This window comes from Rousettus aegyptiacus, unplaced genomic scaffold, assembly GCF_014176215.1.
Source record: "Rousettus aegyptiacus isolate mRouAeg1 unplaced genomic scaffold, mRouAeg1.p scaffold_m13_p_16, whole genome shotgun sequence".
NCBI lineage: Eukaryota > Metazoa > Chordata > Mammalia > Chiroptera > Pteropodidae > Rousettus > Rousettus aegyptiacus.
The window spans coordinates 53,934,788-53,954,842 of record NW_023416291.1 but is presented as its reverse complement, the minus strand read 5'-3'; the positions used below and the strand labels follow the sequence as shown (position 1 = coordinate 53,954,842).

The 20,055-nt window shown below is 65.1% G+C and overlaps 1 protein-coding gene and 1 long non-coding RNA gene across 3 annotated transcripts; one reads left to right on the top strand and one right to left on the bottom strand.

The window, feature by feature from the left end:
* Positions 1-337: 337 nt before the first annotated feature.
* LOC118612485 lies at positions 338-2,070 on the bottom strand. The gene is made up of 2 exons (XR_004955004.1): positions 1,391-2,070; positions 338-1,027 (listed from the first exon to the last, which is right to left on the bottom strand). It is a non-coding gene; the product is annotated as an uncharacterized LOC118612485 (long non-coding RNA).
* A 206-nt stretch (positions 2,071-2,276) lies between these two features.
* On the top strand, positions 2,277-20,055 carry CSNK1G2 (casein kinase 1 gamma 2). Of its 2 annotated transcripts, none has more exons than XR_004955000.1 (12): positions 2,277-2,480; positions 12,185-12,616; positions 17,474-17,514; positions 17,630-17,699; positions 17,789-17,937; positions 18,065-18,299; positions 18,365-18,450; positions 18,524-18,608; positions 18,704-18,827; positions 18,958-19,041; positions 19,125-19,231; positions 19,341-19,374. XR_004955000.1 is itself a non-coding variant. In XM_036234182.1 (12 exons), exons 2-12 carry the CDS (start codon positions 12,433-12,435, stop codon positions 19,393-19,395), a joined length of 1,245 nt encoding a protein of 414 aa, XP_036090075.1. In that variant the 5' UTR covers positions 2,278-2,480; positions 12,185-12,432; the 3' UTR covers positions 19,396-20,055. The 2 variants fall into 2 exon arrangements, 1 of the variants encoding a protein (XP_036090075.1); XM_036234182.1 differs by having other exon boundaries at positions 2,278-2,480; positions 18,704-18,852; positions 19,341-20,055.

Genomic DNA, 20,055 nt, shown 5'->3' with positions numbered 1-20,055 from the left:
TGGCACTGGACACCAGCAAGCAGCCCCGAGACTGTCCCGCGGTCTCTCCGAGGAGGAGCAGACAGAAGGACCTGCCTCTTGCAGGGGTAAAGAAACGGAACAGAGGGGGTGGCACTTCCTGCGGTCCGCCCCGGCCCCCGCCCCAGGATCAGCCCTGTGTGGTTCATCGAGAGGCCACGATATTGACTCTGGGGAGTGGCCGGGAGAGCAGCTCAACGTTCTTATTATTTTATCAAGAGCCCCAAAGGGGCTGTTTCCCACCCCAGCTTTCCCAAAGGATGTCCCCATGATCAAAACCCAAAGGACGTGGGTATGTGGGGACCACATTGGAAGCAGGTTAAAAATGAGAAAGCTGGAAGGGCGATGTGCTTTTTCAAAGCTGCCTAGCGATTAGAAATGTTCTTTTGAGGCAGAAGGTCGTGTGCTGGCCACTCTCATTCACTAAGTTGTGGATTACCCGTGATACACCTGAGGGGACTGTGGTTAGTCCTGAGGTACAGACGGAGATGCAGAGGACCAGAGAAGGCCAGTGACCTAGCTGTCCTTCACAGCCCCTGCCTCGGCCTCACTGCGTGTGTGCTTCAGCTGCACAGACCACTTTGCCCTTTACTGGACAAGGCTGGAGCTCGGGGTCAAGGCTCAAATACCTTTGGAGGAGAGGCCACCATGCCCCCTGCCCCTCCAGGAGTGGAGTGCAAGAAAGCAGATTTTTTTCCTGAATGTGAACAATGGGAGAAGAAAGATGAGACTGGGAAGTCTGAGGAAATAAAACCTCAGGTTTTCCAGATTCTGGGAGGACCATGGAGTTCATTCGTTTGTTTGTTCATTCGTTCATTCATGCACCACACACGGACTGAGCGCCCAGTGTATGTACAGGCACAGCAGTCAGCAAAGCAGACGCCATCCCTGGCCTGGTATGGCTGGCAGGGGAGGCAGCCCTTAAACGAACACACTCCTTTACGGTAAGGCTCAGCTCCAACGGGTCGGGATGCAGAAAGACAGGACAACAGGCTTGGGCTTGGGCTTCCTGGAGGCGGAGACATTGCAAGTAGGACTGAAGGACTGGGGCAGAACAAGCCCTAAAGCCAGCCTCTGCCAGGACCTGGCTTGGCCCCAAACGGCTGCCATTCCACTGTCCTGTTCCAGTTTAATTCTCCTCCCCCACTTTTCCTTTGCACCCCATCTCGTTGCGGGTCGGCAGGACCGTAATCAGAGACCACAGAACGTTCCTTCTATCTGTTCACATCTAGCTTTAGGATTTCAGGGTGAGGCTCTTGGTCACTGCCCCATGCCACCTCTGAACCCATTGTGTCTATTTATTTCCTATCCTGTCCCCTCTTCCCCTAGGACTGAGGATTCCCTGGGAAGCGACGCCAAGAATCCAGCTCACCATTCTATTCTGAGCCACCGGCTGCATTTAATAAATACTTGAATGGATGAGTCTTCTCCAACGTTAAAACGCCCACGGGAGGCACGTAGGGCATGCGGGAGAGCAGGCATCGGTCCTCAGGCCCTGACCTCGGTGGCGCAGGGCCTCACTGCGGGGCCTGCCCAGGGCGCCCCTTCCCCAGGCCTCCTCTAGGTCCGGGCGGCAGGCATTACCAAGTGCTAGCTTGGTGCACGGCCTGTGATCCGCAGGGTGGCGGAGCAGCACCGGGACCAGTTGCCTCGGGTGACCCACGGCGGACGCGGCCCGCGCCGACCACCCATTTGCTCCTCGCTGACGTCACCACTTATTAGGACACTGCGACCACAGTGCTTGCCCGTGACCCTGGAACCCTTTCCCCTCCGGGCCCCACCCAGCCCGTCCCATCGCCCGGCCCAAAGTCGACCTGTCGGCGCGCTGACCACGCCCCGCGGCACCGCCCGGCGGTGACGTCAGGTGGCGAGACCATGACGTAACAGAAGCGCGGCGGGCGGCGGGCCACGCGTCGCCATGACAACGGCGGGGCGGAGCAGGCGGGCGGCGACTGCACGGCCTCCGGAGGGTGGACAGGCCCGGTTCCCTCCCAGTCGCGCGCGCGCCCCCGAAGCCGCGTGCCTCCGCTGGCTCCGCGAGCAGCGGCCTGCCCACCACGGAGCGGCCGCAAAGCGCGGCGGCCGTCGCGCAGCGCCAGCTGCTGTCGCAAAGCGGCGGGCGCGCGGCCGGGCCCCGCCCCGCGCTGTGACGTCGGCGCGCACCCCGCGGCGGCGGCGGCTGCGCAGTGGGCGCCGCGCCCTCCCCGCGACGCTGGCGGCGTAAGCGCGGGCCGCGGCGACGCTGCGAGACGGGCGAGCCGGGCGCCCGCGCGGCGGGGACGGCCCGCGCCCAACATGCGGAGGCCGGCGGCGCGGGAGCGGGAGCGGAGGCTCGAGCGGGCGCCGGAGCGGGAGCGAGAGCAGGGCCCGGAGCGGGGGCCCGCGCCGCGCTGCTGAAGGAGCCGGGGCCGCCCAGCCCGGCCGGCCGGCCGCGGGGCCACGGCCGCGGCGGAGGCCGAGAGGTAACGACGCGCGCGCTTTCGCCGGCAGCCGCGGCCACGCGCCCGGCCCTGCGGCCCCACCTCCGCCGACTCCCGAGGCCCGCGCCGCCCCTGCAGTGCCCCGGGACCCCCGCACCTCACACCGCGCTCCCCTTACAAGCCGCGCCGTGGACTCCAGCTCCCCGGATTCCTTTGCCCGTACAGCCCGCAGGCTCCCGCACTCTGAACCCTGCTGTTGACCCCCACTGACCCCGTACCCCGGACCGCGTGCCCCAACTCTCCCTGAGCCCCGCAATCCGACCCCACTGCCCCTATGGCCCACTGACCCCCACCGTCTAGACCCTCCTCGCCTTTTCCCCTGCACCCCAGACCTTGCCCCCCTGATGACCCCCAGACTCAGGCCTGGCCACCTCTCCTACTGATCCCCTCGCTCCAGACCGCGCCGCTGTCCGCTTAGTCGCACCCCGCCTGCCTCCATCGCTGCCCCCAGGGTTCGCTGCACGTGACGCCCCCACCCCTCCAGCTCTCTCCCCCAGACCCCTGGTCCCATCGCCCCTCCGCACGCACGTGCCCACATCCACCCACCTCCCTCCCTTTGTGGTCCCGAAGGTCTCGGGGGTAGAGCCGGGGGTCTCCGCGCGAGGAAGGGGTGTGCAGCAAGGAAGGGTCTCCTCCGGGGTGACCTGTTGCGGGGCGCTACTTGGGACCTCGCCGCGCTCAGCTTGGCTGTGCCCTCCCCCTTCTGCTCTCGCCACCGGCTTTGTTTTCCGGGAACACTTCGGCTCTGGGGAGGGGGGGGTGGCGGGAGGTCCGTGTGCCTTCTCGGTGGCCACACTGTTCCCGCCGCTGACCCGGCCCTGCCCGGGCGGCGCGTCCCCTGCTCCTCTGCCCCAGTCTTCTTCCGCGGGAAGCTCTCCTGTTGGGACCTGGGGGGCTAAGGGAGAGCCTCGCGGTGACGTCCGGGCTGCCGTCCTGGGCGGGCTCTGGGGCCGCTGAGTGAGCCCCGCATTGTTTGCCGGGAACAGCCCTGGCGGTTCCGTGCGCGGAGGTGGAGGCCGGCATCCTCTCCCCCGCCCCTTCCATGCTGGTCCCCGGGCTGGCCAGTGTCTGAGACTCCGGAGACACGGACGGGCTCGGGGGCGGTTGCCGGCCCCCGGGGCCTCCGCGGCTCGTGGGTGGGAGCTGAGTCTGGAAGCACAAAGGCTCCAGTCGAGGGAGAACCGCCTGCCGCCTGCGGCGGATGGAGTCGCCTCTGTGAGGACCGATTGTGAGTTGGGCCGGCAGGTTCCGAAGGGGGAAGTTTGCGGACGTCGCCAGAAGTTGGTTTCTGTTTTTCCCCTTGTGCTTCCATCCAAGCGTTCTGAGAAAGGAACGGCTTTGGGCTCTGCAGGCCGGTGGGCGGGGTGGGCGCAGGGCCCCCAGGAATCTCCAGGGCCCCAGGTGTCCCTTCACCCCCCTTTCCCCGTGCTTGTGGCCCTGTCTCAGAGGGCTGCGGGGGGGGGGGGGGGGGGGGGGGGGGGGTTTGGTGCTCGCCCCCGGGGATCTGGCCTAGGGCTTGTGTCTGCTGCACTTGGCTGCTGGGGGTGTGGCTATGTGGGAGCGAGGGCAAGGTCTGGAAGGAGCCGCTGGGCCCTCCACCCCCGTACAGGGGAACCCTGGGGCTTGCAGTGGTCGTGGGTGCTGCGTTGGCAGTCGCCCTTTTCTCGCGAAGCACCTTTTTGTCTGGTTCTGGCCCCTCATTTCTCTGAAGCGGATGGGCCGGGCAGCTCATTACCTGGCTCCGCGTCCCTTCACTGTGAGGACAGATCCTGGGGCGACTGCTTTGAACGCCCGGTTCTGGTTCCACCTGACTCCTAAGCATGTGGCCATTACCTCGGTTGCAAGAGGAAGCAAACGAGGTTTCCTTAAAACTGGAAGCCTTCCTCGTGCGCTCCTCGCAGCTTTGGGGGACGCGGCCCCCCAGCCAGTAACGAGGGAAGCAAGCCCGCTGAGAAGTGTCTCGGACAACCATGGAGCCACTTGTGTGTGTGCAGGTTCTGGGTGGTTTGAGCAACGTCCCTGCTGAACTTAGGGACAGCGGTGTCTCCTGTGGGACACCTAATTGCACCTTGTTCCAGGGTTAACTTGGCTGCCCCTTCCGGGCCCCCACAGGTTGCCCCAGCCACCTCTGGGGCAGCGGGGCTCCTCATCGGCTCAGGTGTAATTGGGTGGTCCCTGTCTTGGCACGTCCTTTCTGGGCCTTGAAAACCCAGGGTGAGCAGGCGGGGCAGGGCCTGGGTGTGGGGCCCGGCGCGGCGTGGCGTGGCGTGACCAGGGCCCATCAGCCTTCAGGCTGTCCATGACGGTGGGTGGGACACCGGGCGCCTCTCTGCCCCAGGCCTCGTTTTCCCTGTCTGGCACAGTCACGGCGGCACCCGGGGGTAGTGGTAGCTGACGGTATACTAGTAGCCTCGTCGGAAAGCAGAAAGGAGCAGATGGAAGTCATCTTAATATGTTTTATTTAACTTGACATACCATGTGTAATAGGTGATAACTTGTTATTTGTTTCTTTTTTGCGTGTGCTTTTTATACTCAGGGTTCATCACCATTTGGACCTTAAATTTTCATTTGGAAATGCTTGGTTTTAAGAAATGCACAGATTTGAGTACGAAACAGCACCCTTGGGCCCAGCAAGTCCTGGGGAGATCCTTGAGCCACTGTGGGTCCTGCACGGGCGTCAGTCTCAGGGTGCTGGGGCAGCTTCTCATAGGTGCAGCCAGACAGGCAGATGAAAATGCAGGCGCCCAGCTAAATTTAGTTTTAGACAAACAGCCCAAAATGGCTTGGTACGAGTGTGTCTCAAATCCTACACAGACAGGCTTACGCCCAGCGCTCCTGGTTGCATCCTGGGGCTTTGGTGTTGATGAGGGGCTGGCGGGGCGTGCCGGGCTCGGGTTTTGCTTTGGGGCAGCTGGTTAGCTACGTGGGAAGTGGAACCTTCATGGCCGAGGGGTGGCTCCCAGCCCAGCTGCTTGGTGTTTACTGGCCGTGGGCCCCCAGGCCCTACCTGGCCACCTGCACACCAGCATCTGCCCAGTGGGCAGGGAACTCGGGTTTCCAGCAGCTCAGGTGATTCTGATGCAGCCTCGGCACTGGGGGCCATTCCACCCTGAAGCTGATCTCAGGGACCATAGTTGGGGTGCTGCCTGCTCACCAGGATGACACAGCTGCATTGCCACATCTGTGGCCAGAGACAGGGCTGGGTAGCTCTGGGGTCTCCAGGTCTTTCACCGCCATCCTGACCAGTTTTGGAGCACTCAGGAGCTTTGTGAGCTTGGTGCCGCAGGACCTGGGGACTGAACCTGTCCTGGGTGGCTGTGGGGGGCCCTCTGCGCCCGCTCAGGGCTTGGCCGGGGCCACTGGGAAGGGCCGGGGCTGGCAGGTGGGTGTCGTCTTCCCAGGCAGCCGAGAGTCAGCCCCTCTGCCCCTCCACCGTCTCTCTGGTTTCTGCATCTGTTACTTCCTGTGGCCACACACCTTGACTGATAAAAGCCAGTTCAACACGGGCCCAAGGCAGGAGGTATGGCTCTGGCAGTCACGCCTGTGCCGGCCAGACTTTGTTCTCTGCACAGGAGCGCGACCCTGTTCTCCAGGTCGCCAGCCAGAGCCGTGCTCACAGCACCCCGTAACCAGCTTTACTGGCACACCCCACGCCCCCAGCCTCTCCAGTCTCAGCAGTCACAGGGTTGTACAGCCAGTACCTCTGTCTAGGCGAAGGACCTTCCATCACCCGAAAGACACCCTGTCCCCATCAGCAGCCACTCCCCACCCCCTTCCCCGGCGCCCCTGAACCCACTTCCTGTCTGTGGACCTGCTTGTTCTAGACATGTCGCATCAGTGGAGTCACAGCGTGTGGCCCTGTGTGTCTCTCACTGAGCGTCGTGTGCTCAGGGTCTGTCCACGCTGTGGTGACTGTCGGCACCTCCGCCCTTTTATGGCCGGGTGACACTCCCCTGTGTGGACGGACACGTGTTCAGCTGTCCACCAGCCGCAGTGACCGTGCCGCTTTGCTGGGCCACTGACGTCTCTGTCTGACCTGAGGAACTGCCGACCGTTTCCCACGGGGCGTCCCACGCGCTGCGGCCGGGGCCCGCTGCTCCTCGGGTCATTTCTTTCCCGGGCGAGACTCTGACCCTTTAACGTGGCATCTCTGCTGCCTCGGGGTCTGGGAATCCTGAGCGGGCCGTTGCCCCAGGTACTGCGGTGGCAGCAGGCTGGGTCCTGACTCCGCGAGTTTCACAGACAGACAGACAGACAGCACACCAGCCTGTGGCCTTCGGTCATGGCGGGTTTGGGGCCGTGTGCCCTTGACCGAACTGCTGCGGAGGTGTGTCCCATGTCAAGGACTGGGCCCCACAGGACCTGGTGCTGCCAGCAAGCGAGGCCACAAAACCAACATCCTGTTCTCGGGGTTTTCAAGTCGCAGACGGCGGAGCGCGCACGCCGGAGGCTTCTGAGAAGCCGCCCAGCGCTCGAGAGGCGGGCGCCCTCCGCTTGAGGTCCTTGCAGACACCTGAAGGCACGAGTGTGTGTACACGGGACCTGGCACGCGCTGGGCCTGTGTCCCCCGGGGCACGCCTGTGGGCCGCCTCCATCCCAGGCCGCGCCCACTCCTGCCCGGCAGCCCCCGGCCCCGTCACAGTCCAGTCCTGAAGTGGTGCTCCTGGAAACTCGGGGTGAGGATCTGCGCGTGGGAGCCCCTGGGAGGGAGGCGCCTCCGAGCCGCCGTCGGTGTGACCGCCGGGCCGCGTGCTGGGCAGGCAGCTGCCCAGTGTCGCCTGCCTTGGCTCAGGGGCTGGTCCTCAGCCCAGAGACCCGCCCGGTGCCGGGGGTCATGTCTAGACGGAAGAGTCCCTTCTCACCCACAGGGAGCTGGCCAGTCCTGCACCTGCAGGCCCTCTGAGGGTGGTCAGGTCCTCTGGGCGGGGCTGGCCCCTCGAAGTGACGGGTAGTCGCCCCCAGCAAAACCAGTGTTGCGTCCGCGCCTTCTGGCTGGTGTGCAGCTGTGTGGGGCCCTTCCACTTCCTACACATAGGTCCCCCCTGAGCTTCTGGCCACGGGTTCCCCATCTGTGCTCCCCCTGAGCCCGAATCTGCCCACACCCCACACCCTCCTTTCCCGTCTTGTCAGAGGTGAGGCCTCATGCCTGGGCTGGTCAGGAGGCCGGGAAGGGGTACAGGCGTGGGAAGGGCCTGGAGGGGGTCCCAGGTCTGCTCCCGACCTCTCTGCCCCGGAGGCCACTGCGGGCCTGCCCACCTGCAGCAGCAGCTTTGTGGGGCGGCACCATCTGCCACTTCCTGTCTGCACAGGGCCGCCTGACCCTGCAGGGCTGCCGCTTCTCCTGCGGTGGGGAGAGCCACATCTACCCAAACATCGCTGTTTCCGCTTAAATCTGAGCCCCCCGTTCCCCACGCTCTCGCCGCGTCTGAATGTTGCTGCTGCCTCCACCCGCCGCCCAGCCGAGGAGCCGGCGCCCCTCCGCCACTTTGGTCCGCCGGCCACGCCGCTTGCGTCCACGCCACCCTGGGGCTCTGCCGCTTTCCTCTGCATCTGCCCCACGGCGGCGGTCGCAGGGCAGGGGCGGGCGGCCTCACCAGTGACGTTTACGGAGGACCCGAGTGGGCGCCATGCCCGTGTGCTTGAGGAAGGGGCATGCCCTCGGGCCGCCGTGTGGAGCAGGGGCGGGCTCGGGAGGAGGCCCCCAGGAGAGATGGAGGCTTTGGGTTTTTACAGCAAGCTGTATTTTAGAACAGTTTCAGGTTCACAGAGTCACTGCCACCCACAGGTCCCTGTGTCCCCCCTCCCCCCCCCCCCGTACCCCGGTCACACACTCCGGCAGTGCGGAACCTTCGTCCCAGCTGATGAGCCAGCACTGAGAGGTCACCAACAACCAAAGACCAGGTTTACTTCCCCTTCTGCTTCCCCTGAGGCCCCTCAGCCGCGGGGCCCCATCAGGATCGCGTGTGACACTCCGTCTCACACCCCCTCAGGTCCCTCCCGCTGACACGGTTTCCCACCCCTCCCGTGTGGACGCCCTGGGCCATCCTGTCCTGCAGGACGTCCCCAGCCTGGTTTTTCTGGTGTTTCCTCATGATGGCACTGAGTGTGCCCTGCTTCTCTGTCCCGTCGGGTCCCCGCTGCCCCCATGGTCCCCACAGCTGCAGCTGACCCTCATCTCCCGGCCTGGGCGCTGATCAGGCGAGGCTATGGGGCGGTCCCTCTTTACCTGCTTCTTGCCCAGTTCTGGGGGCCAGAAGTCGGAGGTCGTGGTGTGCGGCCCCTCCCGAGGCAAGCCTCCGGTGGCTGCTAGGGTCCCTCGGCTCGCGGCCGCCTCGCCACAGCCTCTGTACCCGCCGTCACGTGGCCTTCCTTCCCTGCGCGTTTCTGTCCGTCTAACGAATTCGCCCGGGACGGATCAGGGGCCCCTCTAGTTCGTACATAAGGTCACACACCAGGGGTTGGAACGTGTCTCGTTGGGGACACGTCTTAGCCCACAGTGCTGGAACCTTCGCTGCACTGGGCAGCAGCTGCGCCTGGGACAGGCCCGGGCAGACCGTCCCTTGGGGGGGCACCCCTGCCCCATGATGGGCAGTTAGCTCCACAGGAAGGTGTGCGGGAAGGTCTGTCCAGGTGTCTGCGGGGGCTGTGGGGAGAGGCCCGCGCTGTCAGGAGCATGCTCCCAGCAGATGGAAGGTTCCAGATGCACTCCGTCCAGGGCTGCGCACGCCAGCCCTAGGCTGTGACGCCTTGGGCAGGAGCCTGGGTTCCCTGCCCCTGCCGGGCCCCTTCGTTCTCCTTTTGGCTCCTGAGGCAGAAATTTCCACATGTGGAGAGAGTACGATGAGCCCCGTGGGCTGGGCCAGGCCACCACCGTTCACCGTGAACTCAGTCCCCTCCCAGGTTTTGCTCACAGCCCGTCCCGGCTACCGCCAGGCCTGCAGCCGATGCGCCACGCGCCAGGGCCGCCCCCACGCGCCCAGCGTCCGGAGGGCGTGCTTCACACCCAGACCGTCACCGCTGCTGGGTGCCACGGTCTGAGGCTGCGGGGCGTGCAGCAGCAGCCTCGTCTGTTTGTCGTCTGAGATTCGAAGATATTTCAAATCCGTCAAAAGCTCGCAGGGACAGTACCTGAGTCCCCTCTGCTCCTCGTGGGCTCACGGCCCGCAGTGGCTGCGCTTGCGTTTCCCGAACCTCGCGCGGGCCACCTGCCACCTGTGGCCTCACCCGCGAATCTCCAGCCCCCCCCCCGAGAGCCTCGGCGCGTCTAGTCCGCCTCCTGGTACCTTCGGTGGCGAGCACCGTACAACTGTCCCATCTCGCAGACCGGCCCCTTTCCCTCTGGCTGGTGCCGGTCAGGGATTCGGGCGAGGGATCTGTACCCCAGATCCCTGACAAGTGACCTCGGGCCACCTCGGCATGTTTGGTCCTGTGTCACCTCTGGTGGAGACCCCCCCTCCGGGTTGGGGGGTGCCGTCTCCTCTCCCCTGGCTGTAACTCGGTGCATTATGATCCTTTTCTGCTTAATCCGTTTTGACACTGACCTTGTTCTGGGGGCCAGGTGGGCGGGCTCCCGTGCGGTCATCCTGGGGCACCTCCTCCATCTCCGCCATGATGGGACATTGCGGGCGCCCCCAGACTTCTTGGCTGCAGCCCCAGGGCAGGCACGTCTCTAGGGTCCTGGCCCCTCTGGGCTCGTGGTGCGCATGGCCCTGGAGCGCCGTGCCCCCTCCGCATGTCACCAAGCCCCTGAGCAGGAGTGGGCTCCCACGGGCGGGGGGGCGCGTGTGTCCAGAGCTGTGTAGAAGGGGCTGCAGCCGGGATCCCCTGAGTCCAGGTGCCACGGAGGCGGCACCTGCCACAGGGTCCACCACGCCCTGTAGGGCTGAGTGGCCTGCACGGGGCCACCCCCAGGGAGGGAGGCCACCCACACCTGCCCACAGTCGCCCCAGCCCTGGGCCTGGTCTGTGCCGGTGATGTCAGCCAGGGACTGTGACATCACTGAGTGGAGACGGTCAGAGAAGGGGGTTCTTGGGGCCCCTGCCAGGGGAGCCGGCCCTGACAAGATGGAGGATCCCCAAAAGAACAGGGCAGGTAACTCACCTGAGGTGGGCGCTGGCAGAGGAGCGCGGCCCAACCTGGAGCAGTGTCCGTGAGGCCTGCTCAGGCTGGACCCAGGCGGGCGGCAGCTTCCAGGGGCCACCTGGGCACCGTGCCCGCGCGGAGTTGGAGCTGGCCACGAGCGTGCGCGTGAGGCCCGTGCGCCTGGAGGGCTGTGCCGCGCGAGGGCCCGGGGTGGGCGTGGGCTGCGCTGGCGGGGCCGGGGCCAGGCCGAGGTCAGACGCGTGTGCTCCCGAGGCCTGGGGCCGCCTGCTCGCACCCAGACGCGCCGGGCGGGCATGTAGCTGTGGCCCTGGCCCCGTCTCGGGCCCCCGTCCCACAGGCCGGTGCGTGACTCGCTCTTGCTGTCCCCCGCAGGTGCCGTCTGGCCAGAGCGTCCGGGAGAGGACCCAGCATCCCCCCGTGTGGCCGGTGGGTGGTGGGGCGGCACCCTCCAGAGCATTTGCGCGTCTGTGCCGCCCGCTGGGTCTGGGGCGGCCGCTCTTGCTCGCGGGGTGAGCAGGCGCCGGCATCCTTGGGAGGGGCCAGGCTCCTCACCTGCTTCCCAGTGCCCGCTGTGCATTGCAGGCGGTGGCCCAGTGGTGACCGCACACCTGCCCTGGGTAAGGGGGCCATGTGGGGCCCAGGCACACTGAGGCGGGGTCACTGGAGTCATGTTGGGGACGTGTGGGCCAAGGGCCTGGGTTGGGCGGCACGTGTGGCGGAATCGTCAGCTTCCCGGCCACCTGCCATCTTCTCACGCCCGCTGTGGGCAGGTGAGCCCAGCACGCACAGGAGCCTCGTGCTCCCCGGTGGCTGCGCCCAGGCTCCAGGGTCTCGTGCAGGCCAGACCCCTCCTGGTGCCGGTTCTGCGGGCGGCCGCTCTGGGGAGGGCGTGGACACACATGCACGGTGTGCCACGTGGGGGCGCATGCCATCGTGGCCCCGCCTCTCCCCGAGCACGTGGCTGGCCCTCCCCTCTGTGCGGCCTGCACCCTGACTGGCCCAGAGCTGGCCACTCCCAGAACCAGAGCCAAGGGCAGACAGCAGGCTCTGTCCTTGGCTTGGTTCTCAGAGACCCCCACCTTGATCTTCTCTGGTCATCCCCCAGAGTCCCGGCCCCCAGGGCTGCATGGTGTCACCATATCTGAGTCACTACAACTCCATCTGCACCTGGCCATGCCCTCGATCCTCGATCTGCTGTCTGTCCTCTGCCCTCTTCAGTGACCCCTCAGCTGGGAGAAGGGGCCGTGGGCGGGGGGGGGGCCCCACCTCTCTGCACCCAGGTTGCAGCTCCCCGCCTGGTTTGGGGGCCTCTGTTACTTGAGTGGCCGTCATTCCACGGTGGGCACGCAACAGAGTGCATTTCATGCCACCTCGACGTGGGGTGTTCACGGCGGCCTCTGTCCCCTAGAAACTCACGGTTGCACGTATGCCTTTAGAGATCTTTCCAGAATGCCGCCTGGCCGCGCCAGCCCCGCCCGTTTCTGCCCCCCCCCCCCCATTCTTTGGAATCTGGGCCACGTCACGGGCGGGCAGGTGAGTGCATGCTTCTCAGCCTTCTAACCCGAGCCTCTGTTTCCCCACAGCTAGGAGCCACAAGATTTGAGGCGGCCAGGACCTGTCAGCAAAATGTGTCCTCCCCCCACGCGAGACCCCGAGGCCACCGAGATGAGCGCCGAGGCCTGGCCCTCGCGAGCAGCCGCATCTCACTAGGCAGGAGCCTGCCGGGCGCCATGGTGTACTAGCCCCGAGACTCGCCGCGCCTCAGGTCTCCGCAGACCAGGATTTGCACGGCAGCAGAGTCACCGTGGAGAGGCCGGGGTACCACAAACTTATGGATTTTGACAAGAAAGGAGGGAAAGGGGAGTCGGAGGAGGGCCGGAGAATGTCCAAGTCTGGCGGCCGGATCAGCCACAGCGTCCGGAGCACGGGGACCAGCTCGGGGGTCCTGATGGTGGGCCCCAACTTCCGGGTCGGGAAGAAGATAGGCTGTGGCAACTTCGGGGAGCTCCGGCTAGGTAAGCCCCACTCATTTTTTATTTGGGGGGTGGAGGGGGGACTGGGATGTGAGAAGCAGGCTGTACCCTGGGGTCTGGGCCCACGCGGGGGAAGGCCGCCAGCTTCCCGGCTGGTGGGTCCAGGCGCGCTTATGAGCTCGGCTTCCGCTCGGCACGTGGCTGGGGGGCTGGGGGCCGCCCCAGACCTGGGCTCTCTGAGCACGGGGACCGTCAGAGGCTGCGGCCAGCCCTGACTGCTGGTGTGGGGGGCGTGCAGGGTGGGCACTGGGCTGCCCCGTCAGTCACCAAGGCTGCCGTGGGTGCGGGACAGACAGGCGCCCTCCCCAGGGTGTGGGGCCCGGGCAGTGTGGCGGCGCACTCCCGGATGGAGCTACCCTGCCGGCCCGTCCCGGCGTGCACATGCTTACCGCAACACGTGTGGGCACGCGTGCACACGCGTGCACACGAACGTGCGCACCCGTGCACGCATCCCGGACCCAGTCCTGTACGGCCTGGGTGGACTGTGTAGCTTTGGGCACCGGCGGCACCTTGGGCTCGGTCCTCGCAGGTCGGCAGCAGCAGCCGGAGCGGCGCAGGTCTCACCTGGGGCGTATGGGGGCCACGGTGGCGCAGCTTGGCCTTAAGCCGTCGTTCGAAAACGGCCCGTGTTCTTTTCTGCGTGGCGGCTTTCGCTCAGTTTGGTTTTCAGAGTTTCCGTGTCGCGTGTGTCGGTAGCTCGTGGCCGCGTCCGAGTTTGCGCCTCTCTTCTACTCAGGGACCCCTGGCTGCGCCCAGATTCTGTCCAGCGTGAGCACAGCTTCCCCGAGCGCGCGTCCCCCAGTCGGGTGCTGGTCCCGCTGGCCCCGGGGGAGGCGAGTCTCAGCACAGCCGTTATATTAAACGCCCTTAGGCGGCCTGCGAGCTCGGGGCGCCGCGCGCTTGCCGGCACTCGGGCTGTGGGCCGCCGTGGGTCTCCCAGGCACTGCCCTGATGGTGAACACCGAGCATCGTTACCCTGCGTTTAATGTCTTTTTTTTTTTTGGTGGTTTTAAAGATTTCCTTTGGCTTCAGGTTTTAATTCTGCATTGTTAGATGTGGGTTTTTTGTATTTATTCTGCTTGACTTTCATTCAGCTGCTTGGATCCGTATAGTGACACTTTTCATTAAATTTGGAATAACTTGAACGATTATATCTTCAAATGCTGTTTGGCCTCGTTCCCACACTCCAGTTACACACATGAGGGGTGTTTGATGATGTCTCACAGGTTCCTCAAGCTCTTTTCAGTTTTCTTCCAACCTTTCTCCCTCTCTGCTTCAATCTGGACGGTTTCTGTTGCCCTGCTGTAAGTTCATTCTTCGGTTTCTCTTCAGTCTCCAACCTACTGTTGGGAGCTGTCTAGTGAAATTTTTCATAGTATTTTTCACTTCCATTTGATCTCCATTTCTCTTTTGAGATTTCTCATCTGCTTGTTCCGTTTGCCTATCTTTTCCTTTAAATCCTTGAACACGTAGCTGTTACAAATGCCACTGTCTGTGGTACCTTTGACTTGTCTTTCCTTGTTATAGTCTAGTGCTGTTTTCTTATATATTGAACACTGTGGTGCTACACGTCACAGACTTTTAAATCCGGATTGAGGTTTGTCCTGGTGACTTCACTTTGTTGGAGGCTGGGTTTTTGGCTTTGTCAGGGAAGGCTGAGAGCAGGCGTTAACTCAAGGCCTGGAGTCACCCCTCTCCCGCGTGTGGGCTTTCTAGGTCCTTCGCCTGAGGTTGGGGTGCAGCGAGGCCTCCCTGCTCTGGACGGCTGCAGCTCCAGCGTCTTCCCACCTGTGTGGCCCCCGAACCTTCCTTCTACTCACAGTCCCGTAGGACTGGTTCTCCGCCAGGCCTTGTGGCTCGCCTGTCTGTGTGCATGGCTGGACGCCAATGTGGAGCCCAGAGCCCTGCATTGCCCCAGGAGTCTGTGGGTGGCTGCGTGGGCACGGACACACACACGTGCACGTGCACACACGCTAACCTTAATTTCAGGCTGGACACCAAGGACTTGGGCTCTCCCAAAACTCACATGCAGTCAAAACATGAAACTTCAACAAGATAAAACAACATGATCAGTTACTGTAAAGGATCAGTTAGACTTCGTCGACATTTAAAGTGTCTGCTTATCACAAACCTCCTGAAGAGCTGGCATGGGCAGGCCACAGGCCGGAGTGCCGTCTGACAGAGCGCCGGTGTCCAGAACACGGGCCAGGGTGGGAACCGCGTGATGAAAGCAGACGCCCCACTTCAGCGCGGGCACGAGGTCTGCCCGGCAGGCGGGACCCGGGAGCACAGAAGGCGGCCGTGCGAGGCAGGCTGTGCCCCGGAGAGCTGCCCAGCCGCGCACCGAAGGGCCCGCGGGCAGCGGCCCCTGCAGCTTTGCTTGTGACAGAGAAAACTCATGCCTGCCCTAGGATGACCATTATATCCCCGGCTGGGGCACGGCGTCACTCAGCTGTCAACAGGAACCATGGACACCTCCGCACTGGCATGTGAAACACACCGTGCCGTGTGAAGGGGCCGGCGGAGCGTGAGGCGTGGCTCCGGGATGGGGTCGGTGCGGACGGGCATGGCAGGGGGCACGAGCCGGGGGCACGGCTTCCGTCTGGATGGGGCATGGCACAGGATCACACGCTGGCCACAGCTCCTCGGGCGGCACACTTGACCTGCAGGCGGCAGCATCTGGGATCCAGGAACCGATGTCTGCAACTTCGAAATGTATCCACACGTCAGGAGATTCACGAGAGGCAGACAGACGTGCAGCAGAACAGGCCGCACAAGCTCCTCGTGTGACTGAGGCGGTGCGGGTGCGACTGTTCCTTGTATTTGAAGCTTCCGTGATAAAATGGTAGGGGGGAAATCCCAAGAGGCATACATGTTTTTTATCCAAACCCAGGAACCAGGACTAGAAGGGGCTGCTCTCCCAGGCGTCTGTGACAAGCCTTCCGTGATACTCACTAGGCACCTCTGCGCGCCCCTTCCTGACAGCGGCAAGAAATGGAAATAAAGAGTGAAGAGATTGCAGAGGAAGAAATACTCGTGACCAGCTCCCGGTCACGCCGTGTGGAGCCAGAGTCATCTCAGGAAGCGGCGGCGGCAGGGACCGGCTGTGGTTAAGCAGCGAGCAGTGGACAGCAAAGATTTAAAACAAAAACCGTGTCCGTCGTAACCGCCCCAGAGCCTGCCAGGTGCCTCAGGCCCCCACTCTGAGAACCACAAAGTGTTGCTGGGAGAAGCTTGTTCCCGAGGCGGGTGGGACCGTCGGTGGGAGACGTCACCACTTCCGGTTCCGTGGACTCCGGGACTCCCTGCAGGGCTCTGGGGACATCAAGCCGCTGCCTCTGAGCTGCCAAGGACACCAGGGCCCTAGAGCAGCCACGGCAGAGCGGAAGACACACCTACCACTGGACCCCGCGGTGCACGCTGAGATGGGCTGTGACCTTGACCCATGGGGCAGGCTAGCTCAGTGGGGAGCCCTGGCCTCAAGTCGGGAAGTGGCACGTGGTGGCGTCTCTGCCGCCGCGTGGCTGGGCAAGAACAGCCGAAGTGCCGATGTTGCCCAGACTGTCCAGCTGCAGCGGGCTGGAGAGTAAGCCGAGGCCTGGAGGTGCGGGCACATGGTGCGGGGCTGGGCTTGAGGCGGCCGGGCCCTGGTGAAGGCAGTCACAGGACAGAGGACAAGAGCGTGCCGGGAGGGGCCGCTGGGCCGTAGATGGCGGGGCGGGCATGCACGGCACCGCACGGTGACTCGCAGATGCACGCACGGGGCCGGTGCGGCCCCTCGTTTACGCGGCGAGTCACCCAGCGGTGGTGGCCGGACCACCTGGGGCTCTGCAGCGTTTGGGACCATACAGATGGAAACCCGGGCTCTACCGGGTTCTGGGACTCGCGTTTGTGCAGTTTCATGAGGTTGGCACCTCAGCCCTTTCTCAGCGAGCGCCCGGAGGTCCTGCTGGGTGGGCCTGAGAGGTGCAGGTCCCCAGCCTGCGCCTACTTTGCTCCTGTCACCTGGGAAAGCCAGCCCTGGGCGTTCCTGTCCGCCAGACTACGGGCAGGGTCTCACCTGACGAAGGTGGCATGGGGTCTGGCCTCGGGGTCCCAGCACCAGGGTGTAAGAGGAGGTTTCAGGGCACCTGTGCTGAGTCCTCTGCATGCCACGCCAAGCCTCCCTGGGGGCTCTTGGCCAAGGGATGTTACCGCATAGACATGGGGGAGTAGGGGAGGAAGGTGGGGGATGAGCCGTGGGGTGCGGGGGCGGGGAGGTGGGGGGTCGATCCATGGGAGGGATCCGCTGGATGAGCTGGGAGGGGGGACACTGGCTGGTCCTGGCTGTTTGCCACCTCCCGTCTGCAGGTCCCATGCGGAGGAGTTGAGTGGACTGCCCACAGGAGGGGGGGTGTCCCTGGGGTGGATCGGTGGGCACAGGGGACGGGGAGATGCCCGCGAGTGGTGACCGGGGTCCCAGTTTGCTGCTGCGGGTGCTGAGAAGGGGCTCAGGGCCTGCGATCCACGTTGGCTGTTGATGGGAGAACTGGAGTGTGTCGGCGTGCAGGTGGGGGGGTCCCCGGAGGAGCTGGGGGCAGCCCCCTGGGTGGGCAGGGGTGGGGTGGGGGGCTGGGAGGAGAGGGTGAGGGGGACAGGCGGGGACACTGCAGCGGTCTGGGGGCCTTGTGGGCACCTTTTCACCCCTAAGACCTGGGAGGGCGGGCCAAGCTCACGGGGGCTGCCGAGGAACAGGAGGTGCCCCTTGGAGGCGGTTGGTCACGCAGGATGTCCTGCCTGCCGGGGTGCGGGCCAGTGGGGGCCGGGGCCCCGCCGTCCTGACTCCTCTCTCCTCCACAGGAAAGAACCTCTATACAAATGAGTACGTAGCTATCAAATTGGTGAGTCCAGCCCTTCCGGCAGCAGCATGGGGCGCATCCCGGTGGGGTCTGGGGCAGGGGGAGGGGCGTGCCGGGCGCCGGGTGAGCCGCCACCTCCTCCACCTTGTCCCTCCAGGAGCCCATCAAGTCCCGGGCACCGCAGCTGCACCTTGAGTACCGCTTCTACAAGCAGCTCAGCACAGCAGGTAGCCGGCCAGCCCGCGGCCTGGTGAGGGGGTGGGGCGGTGCGTGCGCAGTGGGCCCCGCAGGCATCTGTGTGCCCTCCGGCCCGCAGAGGGCGTCCCTCAGGTGTACTACTTCGGCCCTTGCGGGAAGTACAACGCCATGGTGCTGGAGCTGCTGGGGCCCAGCCTGGAGGACCTGTTCGACCTGTGTGACCGCACGTTCACGCTCAAGACGGTGCTCATGATCGCCATCCAGCTGGTGCGGGCTGTGGGGAGGCCTGAGCCTGTGCCTGGCGGGGGGTGGAGCCTGGTGAAGGGAGGCGTGGGCGGGGCCCGGGACGGAGGGGCGGGGCCGGGCAGGTGAAGACACTGCGGCCCGCTCCCAGATCACGCGCATGGAGTACGTGCACACCAAGAGCCTCATCTACCGGGACGTGAAGCCCGAGAACTTCCTGGTGGGGCGGCCGGGCAGCAAGCGGCAGCACGCCGTCCACATCATCGACTTCGGCCTGGCCAAGGAGTACATCGACCCCGAGACCAAGAAGCACATCCCGTACCGCGAGCACAAGAGCCTCACGGGCACGGCGCGCTACATGAGCATCAACACGCACCTGGGCAAGGGTGAGCGGCGCGCGGGCCGGGCGGGGGGGCGCGCGGGCCGCGCTGACCTGCTGTCCCCCCCGCAGAGCAGAGCCGCCGGGATGACCTGGAGGCGCTGGGCCACATGTTCATGTACTTCCTGCGCGGCAGCCTGCCCTGGCAGGGGCTCAAGGTGGGCCGGGGGCGCGGAGGCGCGGGGGCCGGGCCGGGGCGGCCGGGGGCAGCGCTGACCGGTCTCCCCACAGGCCGACACGCTCAAGGAGCGCTATCAGAAGATCGGGGACACCAAGCGGGCCACGCCCATCGAGGTGCTCTGCGAGAGTTTCCCAGGTGAGGGCGCCCGGTGCCCACTGTTCGCGCGGCTGTCCCCCGCCAACCCCGTGTCCAGCCCAGATCTATACCCTAGCCCTGCTGGCTCTCCACAGAGGAGATGGCCACGTACCTGCGCTACGTGCGGCGCCTGGACTTTTTCGAGAAGCCCGACTACGATTACCTGCGCAAGCTCTTCACCGACCTCTTCGACCGCAGCGGCTTCGTGTTCGACTACGAGTACGACTGGGCGGGGAAGCCCCTGGTACGTGGGGGCGGGGCCGGGGCGGGCGGGGTCCTGGGCGCGGAGGGGGGCCCGGGGGCCAGGGGCCTGGCGCCGGGCCTCAGCGCCGCATCCTGCCCCCTGCAGCCGACGCCCATCGGCACGGTCCACACCGACCTGCCCGCGCAGACGCAGCCTCGGGAGAAAGCCCAGCTGTACAGTAAAAACCAGGTGAGAGGTGGGGCGAGGGCCCCCGCAGCCTGGGGGGGGGTGGACGTCACGGCTCGCGTGACCCCCAGCTGCCGCCCACCCAGGCGCTGAACTCCACGAACGGGGAGCTGAATGCGGACGACCCCACCGCCGGTCACTCTAACGCGCCCATCACAGCGCCTGCGGAGGTGGAAGTGGCGGATGACACCAAGTAAGGCCCGGGCGGGGGCCGGGCCGGGGCCGGGGCCCGGGCCCGGGCCGGGGCCGGGGCGCCTCAGGCCCCCGCGCCGGGGCTCACCGCCTGGCCGTCCCGCCTCCAGGTGCTGCTGTTTCTTCAAGAGGAGAAAGAGGAAATCGCTGCAGAGACACAAGTGACGCGGGCGGTGGCACCGCTCGCCCTCCCGCCGCAGCAGCGTGGCCCGCGGCCGCCCGCTGCCCCCGCCCGGGCCGCTCCCTGCACATAAGACTGCGGCCGGCACGTCTGCACCTGTCCAGCCCTCCCCTCCGAGAGCATTAACTATTTAAAGTAAGGAAAAGGAGAGCGGCGGCCGCCCGCGGACGTGAGTAGTGCGACCTGGAGGCCTGGCCACCCACGACGTCCAGCCCGCCTGCCCCATTAGTGTCATAAAGTCCAGCTTGTCTCCCTCGATCCAAAGGCAGTTTTCTCGAGGGGGCGCTGGGGGACGTTGCCGCCGGGGCGTGCCCGCCCTGGGCCTCCCTGAACGACAGGGGACAGCGGGCTGGGGCGGCACCCGACCAAAATGCTGCACCAAAGCTGGGGGCGTGGCCAGCAGGCGCTCCCGCCCCCGCACGGCACTGGGGCCTCTGCGGCCACGAGCGCCTTAGAGCGCGCGCTCCTGCCCGTGCGCGGAGTGGGGGGTCCTCCGGTGCGCGGGGAGCAGCCGGCGCCGCGGCCGTGCGTCTAGGTCTTGCTTTACAAAGTGTACAGAAATGGCACTTCGTTTCTCTGATGCTTCCTGGAAGCCATAGAACTTAGGGGCTTTTTTTAAAAAAATAAAGAAAAATGAAACTAGG